The following is a 20,999-nucleotide window of genomic DNA, read 5'->3' as shown; positions in this document are numbered from 1 at the left end:
GACGAATGAAGAGTGGAAGTTACTGCATCGCCAAGTGTGTGGGCTGATAAGGTAGTGGGTAGATGATAATGTTTTGCATCATATTGAGACTGAAACGGATGCTCATTCTTTGTGGAAGAAGCTGGAGCAGTTGTATGCTAGGAAGACCGGAAACAACAAGATGTACATGATTAAGAGGCTGATTGAGCTGAGGTATCAGGAGGGAACTCCGATGACGGATCACTTGAATGCGTTTCAGAGATTGCTCAACAAGCTGTCTGATATGGGCATCAAGTTTGATGATAAGATTCACGGTCTGTGGCTTCTTAGTACTTTACTAGATTCTTGGGAGGTTTTCAATATGTCTCTTTTCAACTTAGCGTCGGAAGACAGTCGAATGCTAGCAGTTCACGTTCAGATGTCTTTGTTACTGAGTCAAGGGAGAGGAGTTAAAGTAGAGATCCCAAGAGGGACAAGAACAGAAGCATGAGCAAATCTAATAAATTTGCTAATATGGAGTGATATTTCTGTCACAAGAAAGGGCACATGAAGAAGGATTGTTGAAAGTTGAAAAACAAGCAGCAAGGTAATCAAGAAGAAAATGTGGATCGGGTGACTGTCACCGAAGATCAGTTTCTCATTCTTCTTGACGGTGATGCTATTAATGTCGCATGCCAAGACACCAGTTGGGTGATTGATAGTGGAGCTACTACTCATGCAACATCACAGCGGGATTTGTTTTCTACATATACTACGGGTAATTATGGTTCCGTGAATATGGGAAATGATGTGATGGCTCAGGTTGCTGGCATTGGTGATATATGCTTGGAGACTAGTCTTGGGGCTAAATTGGTGCTTAAGGATGCTAAGCATGTTCCTGATATTAGGATGAATCTGATATCGATGGGAAGACTTGATGATGAGGGTTATTTCAGTTTGCACGGTGGTGGTAAATGGAAGCTCTCTCGCGGTTCTTTGATTGTGGCTCGAGGTGAGGAGTCTTCATCTTTCTATTGGATGCAAGCTAAGGTCTCCAAAGATGTTAATGCGGTGGATAATGATGGTGCCATGGAGTAATGGCATAAGAGACTCGATCAAATGAGTGAGAATGGAATGTCTGTGTTGTCTAAGAATGAGGTGATTCCAGGAATCTCTGGTTTGCATTGCTTTGCGGGAAAACAACACAAGGTGTCTTTCAAGTCTTTTGTGCCTCCTAGGAAACCCTAGGTGTTGGATTTGGTACATTCAGATGTGTGTGGTCCAATGAAGACAAGATCTCTTGGCGGCGCATCATATTTTGTGATTGTAATTGATGATCATTCAAGGAAGTTGTGGATATTTCCTATGAGGACGAAGGATCAGCTGCTGGGATATTTTAAGCATTTTGTGGCGTTTGTTGAGAGATAAACGGGAAAGAAGCTGAAGTGTATCTGCAGTGATAATGGTGGAGAGTTATTTGGACCATTTGATGCTTATTGCAAAGAGCATGGAATAAGGCATCAGTTCACGCCACCTAAGACTCCAGGGTTAAATGGGTTGGCTGAAAGGATGAACAGAACGATTGTCGTGAGGATGAGATGTTTGATCTCACAGTCGGTTTTATCGATTAATCTATGGTGAGAAGCTTTAATCACGGTGGTTCATGTGCTGAATTTGTCACCGAGTGCTCCATTGGATGGTGATATTCCAGAGAGAGTTTGGACTGGTAAGGATGTTTCTTACAGTCACTTGAGGGTCTTTGGGTGTAAGGCATATGTTCATATTTCCAAAGATGAGAGATCGGAACTTGAGATGAAGTCACGGCAGTGTGTGTTCATCGGTTATGGTCATGATGAGTTTGGGTACAGATTTTATGATCTCGTTGAAAGGAAGCTCGTAAGGAACAGAGATGTTGTGTTCATGGAAGATCAAATGATTAAGGACATTGACAAGTTGAAAATTCCAGCTCAGGTTTATGAGAGTTTGATCGATACAGAGGCTACTCCTTCTATATCAGTCCACGGTGAGGTCGAGGTTGAGGTTCAAGATGATACAGCTAGTGCAGATGCTCCCGCACACGAAGACGGTAATGGTGATCATGGTGACGATCATGGTGAGACATCAGCTGCTGAGAACCAACCTACTGTTGTAAGAAGATCCGAGAGAGGTCTTAAACCGTCGACAAGGTATGATCCTAGTGAGTATGTTTTACTTACTGATGGGGGAGAGCCTGAAAGCTATGATGAAGCTTTGGAGGATGAACACAAGGATATGTGGTTTGGCGCCATGGATGAGGAGATGGATTCTTTTGAGGAAAACCATACTTTTGAGTTGGTGGAATTGCCTAAGGGCAAGAAGGCTCTGCTTAATAATAAGTGGGTGCACAGAATTAAGCATGAGGATACAAATTTGCCACCTCGACACAAGGCTAGATTGGTTGTGAAAGGCTACAGCCAAAAAAGGAATTTGATTATCATAAAATCTTTTCTCCTATTGTGAAGATGTCATCCATTCGGATTGTGCTTGGATTGACATCGAGCCTTGATTTAGAGTTTGAGCAAATGGATGTGAAGACTGTTTTTCTTCGTGGTGATTTGGAGGAAGAGATTTACATGGAACAACCGGAAGGCTATGTGAAGAAGGACAAGGAAAATTTAGTTTTCCTGTTGAAGAAAAGCCTTTATAGATTGAAGCAAGCACTGAGGCAGTGGTACATGAAGTTCAAGTTTGTTATGGGGGAGCATGGTTATGCTGAAACTGATTCAGACCATTGTGTATTTGTGAAGGTGTTTGGTGAGGATGATTTTATCATCTTGTTGTTGTATGTCGATGATATGTTGATTGTGGGCAGGAACATGGACATAATTAAGGAGCTGAAAGAGCAGCTTAGTGAGTCCTTTGCCATGAAAGACATGGGTCCAGCGAAACAGATTCTCGGTTTGAGAATTGTTCGAGATAGAGGTGAGAAGATGATTCACTTATCTCAGGAGAAGTAAATTGAAAAAGTACTTAAGCGGTTTCACATGGACAAGTCTAAAGTGTTGAGTACTCCTCTTGCTCCACACTTAAGACTGAGCAGTCAACAAAGCCCAAAGACATATGCGGAGAAAGAAGATATGGCGAAGGTTCAATATGTTTCTACAGTGGGTAGTTTGATGTATGTCATGGTCTGTACAAGACCATGTTTAGCTTACGTCATTGGAGTTGTCAGCAGGTTTCTCTTCAATCCGGGAAGAGAACATTGGAATGATGTGAAGTGGATTTTGAGATATCTCTGAGGGACTTCTGATCTGAAGATTACATTTGGGGGTAAGAAAGCTTTGCTGGTCAGTTTCACTGATTCTGACATGTCTTGAGATGTTGATTCTAGCAAGTCTACTTCGGGTTTCTTGATAACATTTGCGGGTGGAGCTGTTGCATGGCAGTCAAGGCAGAAAAAGTGCATTGCACTATCTACCACTGAGGCAGAGTTCATTGCTGCAACTGAAGCTTGTAAAGAGTTGCTGTGGATGAAGAACTTCTGTGAATAGATCGGTTTCAATCAATAAAAGTATGTGTTGATGTGTGATAGTCAAAGCGCCATCTGTCTCGGGAAGAACTCTACATTTCATTCGTAATCAAAACACATTCAGAGGAGGTATCTAAGATGTGGTTGCTTCTAAGGAAGTGGAACTTGAGAAAGTTCATCCGAATGATAATGGAGCTGATATGATGACAAAGTCTTTGCCGAGAGGGAAGCTTGACGTATGCCGAGGGATAGCCGGAATGGATGTTTCCTCCACCTAGTCGGAGGGGGAGTTTGTTGGGTTCCTTCTAGATGGAGAAAACCCATTGGGTTTGGTTGGTGATAACCAAACTTGGAAGTTGAGCCATTGGTATTAATCCATGAGATTAGTATTGGGCCTTGGGGGTTAGTGAGATACTATATAACCTAATTTATGTGGTTATAGAGAGTTGACACAAGAAAGTAGAATGCTTACGAAGACTCATTAGACAAAAGAGAGAAAAGGAGAGAAGAAGACATATTTTGTCTGGGTTTGTCAAGGTAGATTTGGAGGGTCAAACGGATCCTGTTTGGGCTGATATTTTTTGGGAAGATTCTTCGGTCAGTGGTTAAAGGTTCACCGAAGATATTTGGATTTCAAAGGTTAGATCTTCTGTTGTCTAGGTTTTAGTGAAGCTGGTTGTCACTGTTCTTCAGCAGTGATGTTTTGAGTGTTTGGTAAATCCGATGGTTGGATCTTCTCTGATTGAGGTGAAATTTGGCAGATGTGTTGTTGACTTTTTCATCTTGGATTTGTACGGTGGGATTAGTCTCTGGTTGCCGAAATCCTAGTGAACTGAGGTCGTCTTGTGGCTGCCTGTTTTGAAGCTTTTGGTGTTGTTCTCTTGTTGTTGTTGTTCTTGTGTTGGAGATAGCTCTTTGTATCTAGAGTTTCTGTTCTGTTCAAGGTGTTTAACATGGAGGACGTGGTTGTACTCATACCCATTTATATAGTGGATTTTTGAGTGAACTACGGTCTCGTTGGTTTTTCCTTCTCACATCGAAGAGGTTTTCCAACGTTAAAAAGTGATTGTGTCATTTAGTTTCTGCTTATACTATATCATGCTATCGTCGAAGTATTTTCTTCACAGGTTCACACAAGGTCAGAAGAACACAATCAGACCGTCACTTTCTGTTGCGCCTAGTGGCCGTTTTCCCCAACAGAAGCAAGTTCAACTACAGTTAGTGTGTGTTTCATTTGCATTAATCTGATGTATATTCAATACTAATATAGTACATAACCTATTTATAAAACCAATATAGATCCTCAAAAGTTAAAATGAAATACAAAACCATTGCATTTTCTCTGATTTTAAGAGTCAAGATAAGATAAAAACTTCAGTATGCGTTCAATTTATTACATTCAAGGCAACAGCAGGAGTACTTCGATATGCTTTAGGTATGGTTTCACTCTCGTTTCCTAAAACTCTTTTGGCTATCGGTGTCACTTTCGTTTCCTTAACGCTTCTTGTAGATATCCACCTCCCCCCTCCCCCCCGCCACCCAAAACCTCACACACAGTTAAAGAGAACCTTTACCCGAAACATAATATTGTATGTATACCCTTAAGCAGTCTTTTAAACAAGACAACAATCTTTGTGTGAGATATAAGCATTCCGTTTTAAGACTAAGGAACAAAGTATATAAGTCTATGAAGCAAACAAATTGCTGACGTTTAGTTTCTTAGTAACTACTATTTTCTATATGCATCCAATCTAAATATAAAGTATTTGAGTAGAAAGAAACTTGGTTAATATATTTGACTAACCTCCTTGTTTTTCTTTTTCTTTTGCCTTTGGAGTACTCTTCTTTGAAATGTGAACCGGGCTTGGAACGTAGTTCAGTAGTTGTGGCCATAAACCATCTCTAATCCTTTTGACCATAGACATGTTTATGTACATTCTCTCCAATGATGGAAATGCTGGTACACTGTTCTTTAAAAACATCCTTGCATGTACTACAACACACTGCCACTTTATTCTCCTCATCCGACCCGAAGCTTACAACAGTTATCACCTTTCCTTAAATAAAATTACCCAAGTTCACTACCAAGAACCCCCCCCCCCCCCCCCCCCCCCCCCAACACACGACATCTCTTTGGTTTCAATCTTACCGCTCATCCATATCTTCATCTCTAATGAATACCTATGAAGATAGTGATGTAACACTGAGAGCTGTTCGTCTCTAACAACTGACAGAACAGCGGTATTTTCATACTTATCAGTCATGAAATAATCATAGCCATCACTCTCATACGGAAGAGGGAGAAGTCCAAATCTCTCTCTTGTGAAATCAAAACTGAGTATGAATTGAAAGAACTCGTTGTCATTTTTCTTTGCAACCCAGTAAGCGTTTCCTTTCACAGACACGCCACGAGCAGATATGTCCCAATCATGATTATCGACATCAATAAGAGTCAGAGCTAAACTCATACAATTCAAACTCGGAAACTGTGCGTACTAACTGTATGTTGTAGTAACGACAATACCTCAAGATCTTGTAGTTGTTAATGCAAGAAGAGTTGCTGCCTTCTTATCCAAGAGCATATAAATCAGATGTCATATAAGATGTACATGCTCCAGGTTCGACATACCTAGTTTCACCGTTACTAGGGTTTTTTTTTTTTTTAAAGGGCTTCACCGTTACTAGGGTTGCAAACCACGATCATTTTTTTCCCCACCATAGTGCATAATAACAAACCCTGGCAGTAAAAGATATCATGTATTCGTAAATAATTTGAATCTTTTAAAGATTCAAGTGTACCTCCAAACTCCATCACCGGATCAACATTGTTATGGACTCCCTGGAGATTGATAACTGTTGAATAAACACTATCATTCAAAAATAAGGTGAACTCTCGTATCTCGTCCTGCTTGAGCCAAGTGTTTCTCGGAAAGTAGCTCTGGGAGTAAAGTGTATCTTCTTTTCCAGATCAAATGGAAGGTCAGATATCATCAACATCTTCTAGTAGTGATTTCTAACCTATATCTCTCTAGGCAGAGAGCATATAGGACTAACGATTTGTAAACTTTTTTTTGAACACCAAAACTAGAGTAGACTAAGGGAAAATGATCATTTAATTCCTCAAGTATTTGAAATTAACAGTTTAAATCCTCAACTCTTGGGTATGCAATTTAAATCCCAATGTTTCACAACATTAGTCTTGAAAAAAGTAAACGTTAGACAATACCAAAAAAAACGTTAAATTAAACAGCTAATCTCCTTCTATTTTGTTTCTTATCATCTGCTTCCCCAAATCAAAACCCAGAGTTCTAAATCCCAAAAGCAGCATCTTCTTCATATCAAAATTCAGAATTTTATTTCCTAAAATAAAGTCTCCGCCGGCTTTAAGACTCTAAAGAAGATTAATTTTTGAAGTTTAGCTTCTTTAAAGCAAGCTCTAACCTCTTAGTTTTGATTTAGAGAATATGTTTTTAGCGATAAAAGAAAGTTTTTGAAGTCAACACAAACATTAGGATTTAAATTGCATACCAAGAATTGAGGATTTAAACTGTTAATTTCAAATACTTGAGGAATTAAATGATCATTTTCCCAGTAGACTAAAACTAATTTTCATTGGGATTTTATTGTATATTTGTATCTTGTTTGTGTGATAATTGTTAACGGTGTTTTAGGGAAATGCATATTGATAAGATATCTTTTTTTGGAGATATATCTTTCTTGAAATGAAGATTTATGGGACTATATTTTCAAAAGGAATATCCTAAATTACTAAGGAATAATAATTTGTTAAAGAGTGAAATCATCTCATCAATTTATTTAGGCGTATTTATAGAAAATGAAAGGAATACATTTTACAAAATACCCAAAATATGATTTAGAGAATACATTTTTTGACAGCTCGAAGAGAATATAAAGTAATCAAAACTTTATATACTCTTCGAGCCGTCAAAAATCCAAAATAAAAAATTTGAGCCCTTACAAAAAGAATTTATAGACAAAAAAATATTTTATAAAAGTTTTTTTTCAAAAAATAGAATATGTCGGAATTGATATTAAAAATTCACCTCTAACTGGTAATTTTGATGGGATGATGAAGTTCATAATCGTGTTAGAGTGACTTTTATTTTACCAAGATGTAGGATGTCAATGTTTCAAAAATAGAATGCTACATTCTAAATAACTTATAAGAAATTGCATTCGATGACTATAGAAAGAACAAATATTAGTTATATGGAAAACGGAATAATAGACACTGTGCTTATTTGATAAACCCCGGCTAACCTCAATAGACTATATAGCGAAAAAGAAGTGAACTTTGGAAGAACCTTCGTCTTTCTTTTTCTTAAAGTTAGAGGAAACTTGAACCACACTTCTCCTTTCCACTACGCTCTCAACGTCTCTCGAGAGCAAAGAAGAAGTTGGAGTTAGTCTGTGTGCTTCTTTCGCATTAATCTGATGGTATCAATGTAAATAAAATGAAATACAAAACCATTGCATTTACTCAGATTTTAAGAGTCAAAATAAGATAATAAACTTCAATATGCGTTCAATTTATTACAACCTTTGGGATTGTCCAAAAAAAAAAAAAAGAAGAAAAGATAGAAATCATTGCAACATTCAAAGCAACAGCAAGAGAACTTCGATGTGCTTTTTAGGTCTGGTGTCACTTTCATTTCCTAAACCATTTTGGGACATTCAAAGCAACCCTAGAAACTTCGATATGCTTTAGGTTTTGCTTTGGGTGTCACTTTTGTTTCCTCAACGCTTCTTGCCGATGTGCCCTCCTCCGGTTGATGCCTGTTAAAGCTCACAAACAGTTAAAAGGGAGCCCTAACACAAAACATAATAATATAAATACCTTAGCAGTCTTTTAAACATGCATTTTTTCTTACAAGAGAACAGTCTTTGTGTGAGATTTAAGCATTCCGTTTTAAGAACAACGCATATGAATCTATGAAGCTATAAGATGCTGATATTTAGTTTCTTAATAACTACTCTTCACTATATGCATCCAATGCAATTTTAAAGTATTTGAGTAAGATCATTAATTAGAACAAAGAAAAACTAAAAAGAAACTTAGTTAATATATTTGACTAACCTCCTTGCAATTCGTTTCCTTTTGCTTTTGCGCGTACTCTTCCTCACAACGTGAACCGGGCTTGGAACGTAATTCATGAGATGTGGCCATGATCCATCTATTGTCACTTCTTCATCATAAACATGTCTCTGTATATTCTCTCCAATAACGAAAATGCTGGTACCCTCTTCGTCACCATCATCCTTGTCTGTACTACAACACACTGCCACTTTATGCTCCTCGTCAACCACGAAGCTGACAACATTTAACAACACTACGTCCACTACCAAGAACTGGCCCCACGACACCTTTTTGGTGCCAATCATGTTGCTCACCCATATCTTCATCTCAAATGAAAACAAATGAAGATACTGATGTAACACCGAGAGTTGTTCGTCTCTAACAACTGACAGAACAGCGGTATCTTTATGCCCATAATCCACTGAAACACCAGGACCAGCACTCTCATACGGAAGAGGGAGAAACCCAAATTTCTCTCTTGTGAAATCAAAACTGAGTATGAACTGGTTGCCATATCTTTTAGCAACCCAGTAAGTGTTTCCCTTCACAGACACGCCGCGAGCTGATATGTACGCATCATGCTCATCCACATCTAACACCCTCCATGAGTCAGACATAAAGTCATACAGTTCAAACTCGGAAACCGTACGCCTCATTTGCATGTCGAAATAACGACAATACCTCAAGATCTTGTAGCTATTAACACAAGAAGACTTGCTGCCTTTGTATCCAAGAACATATTCGCAACTGCCATTACTTCTAGGTTTGACATACCTAGTTTCACGGTTACTAGGGTTGCAAACCAGGAGCCTTTGTTTTTTCACCATATTGCATAGCACCAACCCCTTGCAGTAGAAAATACTATCTATTTGTAAATCATTTGAATCTTGTAAAGATCCAAGTTTACCTCCGAACTCCATGGCCGGATCAACGTTGTTATGGACTCCCTGGAGGTTGATGGTTGTTGAAAAAACACTAGTATTCAACAATAAGATGAACTCTCTTCCTGTTTGAGCCAAGTGTTTCTTGGCGAGTAGATCTTGGCGTACAGCGTACCATCTCTTGCAGGTAGTTTGCCATTGTGGTCGAGACTCTTTCGGAACAAGGGCGAGTATCTTCTTTTCCAGATCAAATGGAAGGTCGGTTATCATCACCATCTTCTTCTAGTAGTGATTTCTGACCTAATATCTCTCCAGGCAGAAAGTATAGGAGAAACGATACAAACTAGGGTGAACTTTTGTTTTTTTTTTTGTTTGAACACCAAAACAAGGGTAAACTAAAACTGTTTTTCATTGGGCTTTTATTGTATCTTAGTAGTATGATAATTGTTAAAATATTTTAGGGAAATGCATATTTTGTGAAAATTTCAAATCTAAATTATATCTTTCTTTTGGAGAAAAGATATCTATCTTAAAATGTAGATTTATGGGAGACTTTTTTTTGGCCAAAAGATTTATGGGAGACTAATTTCAAAAGAAATATGCTGAATAAAGTAAGGAATGATTCTTTGTGAAACAGTGAATTCTTCTCATCAGTTTATTTAGGCATATTTAGAAAAGGAAAGAAATAATTTGTTGATAAAAAAATACTTTATAAAATTATTTGTTTCTTTTGAAATATATTTTCATTCAACAAAAAGATGAGAATGGGAGGCGAGATAAGTTTAACGGTTGAGATTTATGATCTAGGCGGGAATGGGACTGAATGAGAACCGTTGGTACACAAACAATGACTTAATGGGCCTAGATTGTCGGCCCGTTTATGTTTGACCAGAACTGAGTTTGAAATCTAAAAATCCCAAGCTCTCACCGGTGAATGCCTGCTTCTATCTCAAGCTCTGGTCACTTCGCCGATAAAGACTTGGTTTGAATTGTTTTATTGGTTTTATATATTTCAATCTTTTTAATCCAGTTTCAGATTAGTGATGCTTATTCCCATTTAAAGTTTTGATAATTGGTTTTCTGTACAAAGATCACAGCTTCAAGGTTTCTGTTTCTGACTGATAACTGTGAGTTTTGTGTGTTTTCCTTAATAGTTGAATCTCTTTAGAAATGCCGACTCTACAAGGCTCTTTGCCTCCTGAGCTCGCTAACAATGTGGTTAGGGTATGTATCATCTCTTCTATTTACTCTCCGTGTCTTAGATTTAACTTGTTTTTTTTACTGATTTATTCGTCTCTTCTTGTTGGCAGTTGTACCGTGAATGTCTTCGTAGAGCTACATTCATTGGTAAGCAGGTGAGTTTTTCTGCGCTTTGTATATGAACTTGCTTTGTTAGATTTAGACACTACTGTATTGCATTCATTGTGTTTGGTATGATTGATATTCCTGTTTCATATCAACACTGTGGATGTATTGAAGTTTATCACTGTTCTTTACCCTCACATCTACCTTTTAGTCTCACTTAATTAAATATAAAGCAAAATGTTGAGAGCTTTTATTTGGACCATTTGTATCGATATCATGCAGCCGTAAGAGTTTGAGATTTGATATTATATCATCATTTCTATTTTGATTCAGTTAGGAAGATTTGGCCTTTTCTGCCTAGAGTTGGCTTGGGATTTGAACTTTTTCTTTTTTTTTCTGTTAACTCGTTTGTGCCTTGCAGCAACACAACACTGAGCTGGTGGTTGGTATGGTGAGGCAGCAATTTAAAAAGCACATGAATGAGACAGACCCCGAGAAGATTCAGAAGTTAAAGGATGAGTAAGTCTTAGTTTCCTCCCTAAGCCTCTAGTGAATTCTCACACATACACAGATTGCACTCTTGGGGTTTTATCATGTATATGTATGTATATACGTCTATCTGGAAAGTTTGCATTGACTCAAAAAAGTTTTATGTTGGTATTTGGCAGTGCTGCTCGGGGACTCATCAATCACATGTTGTTTGAGTCAGCGAAGCTAACAGGACGCAAGGTTAGCCAGAGATCGTGATGCAGCCTTGTTGTTATCGTTATGCGCTTTCTGGTTCATTGTATTCTGATAATGCATTTAGTGGGCTTTAATAAAGAACTTTGTAATGATTCATAACATTGATGGTCTTGGTTTGCAATTCAATTCAGTGGTTCTGTACTTCAAATTGAATCATACTGTTCGTTGACTCTGGTTTAGATACACTATATTGGACGCTTTGAAAATGATTAACAAATAGATTATGACAGACATAAGAAAGAAAGAAATCCTAAAATCTGTTCGATTATTCAACATGCAGAGTGATGCTTTATAGCATCAATTTCAAAAGATGGTAGATACAAAACATCCTTTCTATCACATAGTCTTCATAGACAATCTAAGCTGATCCCACATGAGCATTTGCATCTCAAAACTAGCATCATGGGTGCATTAAACCATCCATTGGAAATATTAAATCATTCATATATTTCCGTAGACGCCACGCTAATCGGATAGTTTGGTTCGGCCCAAATCCCCTCCAAATAAGTTTGATTCAGTTCAGTATTTTGGGTAGTTCGATTTTTAAATATTTTACGATAACTAGTCAAAGTTTTTGTTTTCGGTAATATTTCGGTTAAAATTTATTTAAATTCGGATAATTCTTGTTAGTTCGGTTAATTCGGTTCGATATTTTGGTTAATTCGGTTAGTTTAATTTAAAATTTGAATTAAAATTTGAAAAATTGACACTACAAGAACACATCGGTATTCTGACGGACATTCCGACGGACAACGAAATCCTCGGAATATCCCGAGGAATTTCCGAGGAAATTCCGAGGAAACCCAATTCCGAGGAAATTGGGTTTCCTCGGAATTTCCTCGGAATATACCGACGGAATTCCGAGGAAATATCAATCCGTCGGAATATTCCGAGAAAATTCCGAGGAAAAATGGGTTCCTCGGAAAAAACCGATGAATTCCGAGGAAATATTATAGCCGTTGGGGGATTTTACAAAATTCCGAGGAAATTCCGACGAACTAGCCTTTTCCGTCGGAATTCCGTCGGAATTTTCTCGGTCTGTCGGCAGGATTTAAACTATAAATACAAGCACTCCTCTTCCTCTTCATTCACTCCATATCTTCATCCTCCCTCTTACTCTATTTACACACGAATTTGATTCATAAAAAATATGTCTTCTTCAAATTATTTTCGTTCTTGGATCGATCGACCTCATTTGGATCCGAACACGAGATTGCTTACGGAAGAATACCAACGAGGTATAACCGAATTCATGGGGTTAGTTCACCGACAACCGGAAGAAAGAACATGTATGTTAAGATGTCCTTGCTCTAATTGTAAAAATAGAAAGGTTATTAAAGAGTGGGATGTTTGAACTCATCTATATTTGAGTGGGTTTACACGAAGTTACAAAATTTGGTATCATCATGGGGAAACTGATTATGAACATGGTAGTACTAGCAAACCTCAGCCAGCGGTTAGATTAGAAGAACCAATTAGAACGGATGTAGATTATGGTGTAGGTACTGAGCAGATGGTAAATGATCATTTTAGAGGGGAAGATTTACCCAATGCAGAAGCTAGGAGATTTTATGATATGTTGGATGCTGGAAAGCAACCATTGTACGAAGGTTGCAGAGATGGTCATTCAGCTTTATCATCTGCTACAAGATTGATGGGCATTAAAACAGATTATAATTTGGCTGAAGACTGTGTGGATGCGATTGCTGATTATGTAAAAGGTATTCTACCCGAGGATAATGTAGCTCCTGGTTCATACTACGAGGTTCAGAAACTCGTAGCTGGTCTTGGTTTATCGTATCAGGTAATAGATGTATGCAGCGACAACTGCATGATTTATTGGAGGGCGGATGAACAGCTGGTTACATGCAAATTTTGTGGAAAGCCTCGTTATAAAGATACGAGTGGAAGAGTTCCAGTGCCATATAAAAGGATGTGGTATTTATCTTTGACGGAAAGGTTGCAGAGGTTGTATCTGTCTGAACGCACAGTGCAACCAATGAGATGGCATGCGGAGCACTCAACAGATGGTGAGATCAGACATCCTTCAGATGCAAAAGCGTGGAAGCATTTCCAATCAAAGTATCCCGACTTTGCGTATGAGAGAAGAAATGTCTACCTTGGATTATGTACTGATGGTTTCAGTCCGTTTGGCAAGAGTGGAAGACAGTATTCTCTATGGCCCGTCATTCTTACACCATACAACCTACCCCCAAACTTGTGCTTGCGACGAGAGTTTTTGTTTCTCTCGATTCTCGTTCCCGGACCAGAGCATCCTAAGAGATCACTTGATGTGTTTCTTCAGCCACTAATATATGAGTTGCAACAACTATGGGCTCAAGGTGCTGAAACATACGATGTTTCGTGTAAAGAAAACTTTCAAATGCGGGCAGTACTAATGTGGACAATAAGTGATTTTCCAGCATATGGTATGTTGTCTGGATGGACAACGCATGGAAGGCTATCATGTCCATATTGTCAAGATAACACTGATGCTTTCCAACTAAAACACGGAAGGAAAACGTGTTGGTTTGACTGTCACAGGAGATTCCTACCACCTGATCATCCATATCGTAGGAGTAGAAATTTGTTTACGAAGAACAAGAGGGTGTTTGACAGTCCACCTCCGGAAATTTGTGGGAAAGATTTGAAGATACAACTAAGAGATTTTGGTGCAGAAAGGACGCCAGACGTCGGTGGACATGAGCGTTTTTCGGTAGATGCTGTTGGAGAACTACATAACTGGCACAAAAAAAGTATTTTCTGGGATCTGCCATACTGGGAGGATCATCTGCTAAGGCATAATTTAGATGTCATGCATATTGAGAAGAACTTTTTTGACAATCTCATGAACACGATCCTTAATGTTCAAGGTAAAACAAAGGATAATTTGAAGTCAAGACTGGATTTAGTCGATATATGTGCTCGTTCAGAACTTCATGTTGATGAGAATGGTAGGGCTCCTTTTCCCATATACCGACTTGATGCAGCGGGAAAAGATGCGTTCTTTGATTGGATTTCAAACGATGTGGAATTTCCAGACGGTTACGCATCAAATTTGCGTAACTGTATCGACAGAAAGGAAGGAAAGTTTACTGGCTTGAAAAGCCACGATTGCCATGTAATGATGCAGCACCTCCTTCCGTTCGCCTTCAAGGAACTATTACCACAAAATGTTCATGAAGCAATTGCAGGGATAAGTGGTTTCTTCCGCGATTTATGCACGAGATCAGTGACACTTGAAGGTATTGAAAATTTGAAGACTAACATAGCCGTGATTCAGTGCAACCTTGAGAAGATATTTCCTCCCTCATTTTTTGATGTTATGGAGCATCTTGTTATTCACCTGGCAAGAGAATTGGAACTTGGTGGTCCTGTGCAGTATAGATGGATGTATCTGTATGAGCGGTATATATTCCATTTGAAGAAGATGGTGAAAAATTTAAGTAGGGTGGAAGGTTCTATAGTCGCACAGATGATCAATGAAGAAACTTCAAACTTTGTCGAGTACTACTTTCCAGCAGAAGTTCAGACCAAAAACAGAAGACCTGCTCGGCATGATGATAGAGGCGAACGGGCAACATATCATGTTACGGTTCCAGACATTTTCACAGACGTTGGACGACTTAGCGGAAAACCAAAGGACCGTCGACTTACTGAGCAGGAGCGCAGTCATTTGCAAACATATTTGCTCACCAACTGCGAAGACGTTCTACAATATGAGAGGTAAATAAATGAGCTTACACATTTTTATTTTAACAAGTTGAAATTTAAATCTTAATTAATTACATTATTGTCATCATATACAGGATTTTCATGGCAGAAAAGCGGTTCGAGTATAGATACGCCACAGAGGACAAACTAGAAGAAATGAAGCAGAGAGAATTTACTGGATGGATGTTTACTTATGTGAGTGCTTTAAACAAATTAAAATATATTTTATCACATATTTATACTAATTCACATTTATTGATATAACATATATATATGTGCTATTAATAGGTGTCTGCTGGTTTGGCCAGAAGTGAAACATTTGACGATTGGATACGTGAGATGGTCGTTGGACCAAACTTTGTTGTGAAGTCATATCCGAGATTTTGTACTCGAGCATATGCATTCACAACTCAGAAGAGGAGACGTTCGAGTATGACTTATAATGCTGGCGTTTGTTCTGCATCAGGAGATGATGTATACTACGGACACATACATGAGATTTTGGAAATCAAGTATTTGGGCATGGTTGGATTGCGCTGTACTGTTTTCTATTGTGATTGGCACGACAACACTCCAGATCGAGGTGTGAGAACAGATGCATTTGGTGTTACATCAGTAAATTCGAGGCGAAAGCTGAAATATTATGATCTTTCCATTCTTGCTTCTCAAGCCGATCAGGTAATTAAATATTAATTATTCAGAATGATTCATCATCATGTGTATTAATTTATAATTTTTCTAAATGTTACAGATTTGTTATATCAAGTACCCCCGGGTAAGGAACAGAGATGATCCATGGGTTACTGTTACAAGACTCAACCCGAGAGGCCGAGTTCAGGGAAGTTCTGAGCTGGAAGACCCACTACAACCAAGCACATCCGGCAACTTAAGTGCAGCAGAAGATTTAGCTGGAGTTGGCCTTGTTGTCGATTTAACCGACTTTGGAGAGGAAGCCGTCGTTCACGTAGAGGATGAACCAGTGATTGGAGAGTTTCACCAAGATCCAGATTCAGATTCATCTGGTGATGATGACTCGGAAACAGACTACCATTGATTTTTTTTTTTTTTAAAGAAATACCGAGGAAATTCCGAGGAACACTTGATATAACCTCTTTCCTCGGATATTAGTTATTTGGTTTATCTAGCAAGGCAAAGCTGAATACGAATTAAAAACTACTCAAAACACAACCAAATAAAACGAAGAAACCATGTAAAAAAAATACGAACTCATAATTAAGAAAAAAAAAACTAAGTTCAAAATTAACAGAAAATAAGACCATAAAACGTTAGAATAGAAAAAAAAATAAAATAGCGCGGTCGGAAATCAAATGGCAATACTGTCCCGATGAACTACATCATCCTTTTGGCAACGACACGACCTGATACGTGAAATGGCAGCCCAGATCTTGTGTAGCATGTCGTTGTTTGTCTTTATGCTCTGATCTCTCCAATGTTGTTGCTGGCGCGAAGTGGCGTTCGGTGGAAGCTCTTGCAGCTTGTACTGGCTGGAGTCTGATGGGAGTAGCTGATGGGGTTGTGAATCATCTAGAATGGCTTGTGCAGCCTCATCTTCTCCTTCTTCATCAACCACGGCCTTGCCTTTGGTCTGATATTTTGGCGTGAAGAAGGATGGCTTGTCTACTAGTGCGGTAGCAGGGGGTAGGAACTCAACTGCAGCCTCTGAAAGTAGAGGTTGATCTGAGGCAGGTGGCGGTAGAGTGTTTTCTTCGCTCGGTCCTGGAATACGTAGACGTAAGGACCATCCCGATCGATCCTTGAGTGGGGACCAGCTATGAACTCCTTACTTACAAGATTTTTGACATCCAGGTAGTTCCAAGCAATGTTGTTCGATCTGTCCAGTGCTACCTGCTTGTTCTCGCAGTCTACACCCACATGTCTAAGGATCCGAGTAATCACTGCACCAAATCCACATGCATTGCTCTTGGATTTGGTTACTTTCCCCTTGTATCCTGCTAAGTTTGCGGCCAGCACCGCTCCCATGTTGAAGGCAGTAGCAGGTGGGAATGTAGAGTTTCCAAATGCCGGTTGCAAATGTCTCACACCTTGGTACAGGAGGCACAACTCCCATTGCGTGACTGATGCGGCTGTGGTTGTCCCGTATAGCAATGAGCCAATGAGGCGTGTGGTATATCTCAGTACTGGGCTCCGGATAAGTGACTCATTTGCCTGAGAAGATCTATAAACCCCTGTGCCAATCGTTTCCCAGAAGTTCAACAGCTCTGAAGTCCAACAAAGACCAGATGTCCTCTCCCCTGCACTCAATCCAAATAGTCCGCAGAGGTCTGTGAAAGATACCTCATAGTATACTTTCTGCACTACGAATGCCAGAAAACCTTCCTGATGGCTATCATCGGGACGGCTGACGTATGCGGATGCTATGAACTGGCGTACCAACTCCGGATAAGTGGGTTCGTTGAGGTTGCATAGTTGGCCTAGACCCATGTTCTGGAACAACCCTTCAATGTCTGCTTTGATTCCCAATATTGTCATCGTCTCAGGACATGCTAGTTGTGTAGCCGGAACGGCTACCTTCTTCATGTTGTTGTAGTGGGTGGTATCAGACTTATCCCACTTCTTTGGCCTTTGCTTCTCTCGCTGAGACGAACCCTCTTCTTGTGTGTTCTTTTTTGCTGATGTTTTCGTGCGCTTCATTCTCTACAAAATAGAATCATTGCTCTCAACATGGTTATAATCAATTAAGAACTCAAAGCAACATGAAAATGAAAGGCGAAATCGAGTTGTGATAAAAAAAAACCAAATTGAAAAAAATTCTCAATCCCTAAATCATCTCAAATCATGTTCCAAACTCGTTGATCACAGACAATTGTGTTCTATTCCATGTTTAAACATCTGTTTCATGCATATTTGATCAAGGAATCAACACGGAAATAAGAAATTCACAAAACCCAAATATTGCTCAAGAACACGAATTTCAGAATGTGGAGATTCGCGGAGTATACCTGTCTTAGGGTGAAAACGAGTGTAGGAATCAGGTAGAGCTCGAAAAATCAAGGGGAATAGAGCCCAAAATTGTTCAAATCGGATGATTATAGAGAGAGAAAGGGGGGCGAATTATAGGGGAAATCAGAGGGGATGAGAGTTCTGAGGTTTAGATCCAAAAAAGGTCGGCCTTATAATTATGTTTCCCGCACACGAATCGATCGATGCATTTTTGAACAATTACAGATCGATCGATCACATTCTTACGGCCCGGTGCATCTTAGTGATCGATCGATGCGTTTTTGGACATATATCCATCGATCGATCCGTTTATAAAAAAACTTACAAGATTTTCCGAGGACATTCCGAGGAACACTTGAGATTCTCGATCGATCGATTGGATAATCTCATCGATCGATCACATTCTTACGGCCCGGTGCATCTTAGTGATCGATCGATGCGTTTTTGGACATATATCGATCGATCGATCCGTTTATAAAAAAAACTTACAAGATTTTCCGAGGACATTCCGAGGAACACTTGAGATTCTCGATCGATCGATTGGATAATCTCATCGATCGATCACATTCTTACGGCCCGGTGCATCTTAGTGATCGATCGATGCGTTTTTGGACATATATCCATCGATCGATCCGTTTATAAAAAAACTTACAAGATTTTCCGAGGACATTCCGAGGAACACTTAAGATTCTCGATCGATCGATTGGATAATCTCATCGATCGATCACATTCTTACGGTCCGGTCCATCTTAGTGATCGATCGATGCGTTTTTGGATATATATACATCGATCGATCCGTTTATAAAATAAAAATTGACGTATTGAAACCCCAAACACTAGTTCCTCGGAATGTCCTCAGAATAATCCGAGGCAAATCCGAGGAAGAAGAGGGTTTCCTCGAAATAATCCGAGGCAATTCCGAGGAAATAGGGTTTTTAAACCGAAAACAACGTTTTGCGGTTTGAATAACACCTATATAACCCTTATTAAGTGTCTTACGTTCATTATGAAGTCAAATATTTTTTCCTTACCGTATAATTAACACTTTTCCGATTGTATAAACGAAATCCCACAACATAAGAGAAACACTTATACCTTTTAATGAACGGTAAAGGGAATACTTTCAATTAGTTTTGAAATTTGTTATTTCATGGTTTATGCTCATCTATACAAAGAATCCTCAATGGTATGCATTACAATTGTATAAGAAATGAAATACGGCAAAAAAATTGATGTTTTGAAATCCCAAACACTAGTTCCTCGGTATTTCCTCGGAATATTCCAAGCAAATTCCAACGGATATTTTACTATCCGTCGGAATTTCCTCGGAATATTTTCATTTTACCGGGCAAATATTTCGCGAAAATTGAAATTAGAATTCCGACGGAATTCCGACGGATAATGTCCGTCGGATCCTAGGTTTTATAACCACGAGCCCCTTCTTCTTCCCCGTTTCTCTCTTCTTCCTCTGTGCGACTCCTCTCTTCTCTCCGGCGATTTCCCCCTGAAATCCGACGATATCTCCGGCGATCTCCCCCTTCTCTTACACAAATCATGTAAGGACCCTATCCCACTCTCTTAGGTTATATTTGTTAGGTTTTTGTGTAGTTTTGATAGATTTTTGTTAGGGTGATTGGTTAGGATTGTGATTTGGTTGTATAATAGGTTTAGAATTGTGATTTGGTTGAATAATTTGTTTTGTTGAATTGATTTAGAATCTTTTTATAATATTTTTATTTTTTGTATTTATAAAATCGATTTTTGTATATAAAATCGATTTTTGTATTTTACAAAACGATTTTTCTATATAAATTCGATTTTTTGGATTTTACAAAATCTTTTTTGTATATAAATTCGATTTTTTGAATTTTACAAAACATTTTTAATATCTATAAAACTTTTTTTGTGATTAAAAACTATTATTTGGGATTTAAAAATATTTTTAATATATATATATATTATTAAAACTTTTTTTTGTAATTATTAAACTATTTTTTATTTATTAAAACTATTTTTTGTTTATTAGAACTATTTTTATATATTTATTAAATATTTTTAATATCTATAAATCTTTTTTGTGATTAAATTATTTGGGATTTTTTTTTTTTTAAAATAATTTATATATTTCTGTATTTATTAAATATATTTTTTTAATTTACAGGTCTCATGATGATCAGACCCGACCTCGACAGCGTCGTGGTCGTGGTGGTACGGGGAGCCAGTCTCGGGATCCAAGCTATTTTCAGGATTCCCCTTCGCCCCACAGCTCCAACCATACATCTCCCTCTGCTGCACCCGCTCCTGCTCCTCTCGCTCACCCTGCTGCATCCGCTCCTGTTCCTCCGGGTCCTCCGGGAGTGATGCGTGTTGCAGAGTTGGTTCCACAGCCCGGTCGTGACCATCTTTCGTATCTCACTCCGTATCCTCATGGACGGGGTCAAACATGGTAATTAAACATTTTTTTTCTTTAAATTTGGATTCATTATTAACCGTTTTTTCTTTTTATTAGGTTCAACCGATCCGGGAACGGGATCAGCGGATGGATCAACCGTATGATGTACTCGGCCCTCGACAGGGGACATCCGACTTTCACTCACTTTCCTACCGACAAGCAGGTTCTGTGGTTTCGTCAGTTTGCGGTAAGTATTCTAATTTTTTACTTATATTTTTAATCTTTAATATAAATTTTCTACTAATTGTGTTTTTTTTTCAGCAAGAGCTCAACTGGAATTCCGATGAGACGCTCTTTATCTATCACCACTTCGTCCATAAAGTTATGGACAACTATGGGAAGCAGATCCACGAGTGG

At 38.6% G+C, this 20,999-nt stretch overlaps 2 protein-coding genes and 1 pseudogene across 3 annotated transcripts; 1 reads left to right on the top strand and 2 right to left on the bottom strand.

Moving 5' to 3' along the window:
• Positions 1-2,963: 2,963 nt before the first annotated feature.
• On the bottom strand, positions 2,964-6,463 carry LOC106374083 (annotated as a pseudogene).
• Positions 6,464-7,919: 1,456 nt separating this feature from the next.
• On the bottom strand, positions 7,920-9,839 carry LOC106375046 (F-box/kelch-repeat protein At3g17530-like). Its single transcript, XM_013814947.3, has 2 exons — positions 8,565-9,839; positions 7,920-8,263 (listed from the first exon to the last, which is right to left on the bottom strand). Exons 1-2 carry the CDS (start codon positions 9,719-9,721, stop codon positions 8,173-8,175), a joined length of 1,248 nt encoding a protein of 415 aa, XP_013670401.1. The 5' UTR covers positions 9,722-9,839; the 3' UTR covers positions 7,920-8,172.
• Positions 9,840-10,319: 480 nt separating this feature from the next.
• On the top strand, positions 10,320-11,655 carry LOC106375047. 2 transcript variants are annotated; one of them, XM_013814948.3, is made up of 5 exons: positions 10,320-10,427; positions 10,600-10,669; positions 10,756-10,800; positions 11,172-11,269; positions 11,419-11,655. In XM_013814948.3, the coding sequence occupies exons 2-5, from the start codon at positions 10,616-10,618 to the stop codon at positions 11,495-11,497; spliced, it is 276 nt and encodes a 91-aa protein (XP_013670402.1). In that variant the 5' UTR covers positions 10,320-10,427; positions 10,600-10,615; the 3' UTR covers positions 11,498-11,655. The 2 variants fall into 2 exon arrangements, with proteins under 2 accessions (XP_013670402.1, XP_022569381.1); XM_022713660.2 differs by lacking the exon at positions 10,320-10,427 and having other exon boundaries at positions 10,482-10,669.
• Positions 11,656-20,999: the final 9,344 nt, after the last annotated feature.

This window comes from Brassica napus, chromosome C1, assembly GCF_020379485.1.
Source record: "Brassica napus cultivar Da-Ae chromosome C1, Da-Ae, whole genome shotgun sequence".
Lineage (NCBI taxonomy): Eukaryota > Viridiplantae > Streptophyta > Magnoliopsida > Brassicales > Brassicaceae > Brassica > Brassica napus.
The sequence above is the reverse complement of the archived record's forward strand: the minus strand, read 5'-3'. Positions and strand labels throughout refer to the sequence as shown.